Genomic DNA, 284 nt, shown 5'->3' on the forward strand with positions numbered 1-284 from the left:
ACCAAAGATGAAATTAAATAGTATAATTAATTAATGTAATAACACAATCTTTAATTCACTTTCTTCCATTTCTGAATAGCTTGAGACACTGCTTGTTCCACTGATTGTGCATCCATGTACCGTGTGTCTTCATTGTTCTCCTAATTAAGGCACACACAAATTAAATATTTAATCATAATCACCCATGACAAATTAAAACAATAAGTACAAAGGTAAAACAGTTTAGTTTGTAATGAAAATCTAGATTTACGTACCCAGAAAATAATAAATAAATGAATAATGTG

The 284-nt window shown here is 28.2% G+C and overlaps 1 protein-coding gene across 1 annotated transcript in view; it reads right to left on the reverse strand.

Moving 5' to 3' along the window:
• LOC107612435 overlaps positions 9 to 284 on the reverse strand; it is a 2,015-nt gene continuing 1,739 nt past the window's right edge. Inside the window, exon 4 of the mRNA XM_021109060.1 lies at positions 9 to 140. Within this exon, the coding sequence (XP_020964719.1) occupies positions 51 to 140 (90 nt within the window). The 3' untranslated portion in view covers positions 9 to 50. The remainder of the gene's footprint in view (positions 141 to 284) is intronic.

This window comes from Arachis ipaensis, chromosome B08 (genome assembly GCF_000816755.2).
Source record: "Arachis ipaensis cultivar K30076 chromosome B08, Araip1.1, whole genome shotgun sequence".
Classification (NCBI taxonomy): Eukaryota; Viridiplantae; Streptophyta; class Magnoliopsida; order Fabales; family Fabaceae; genus Arachis; species Arachis ipaensis.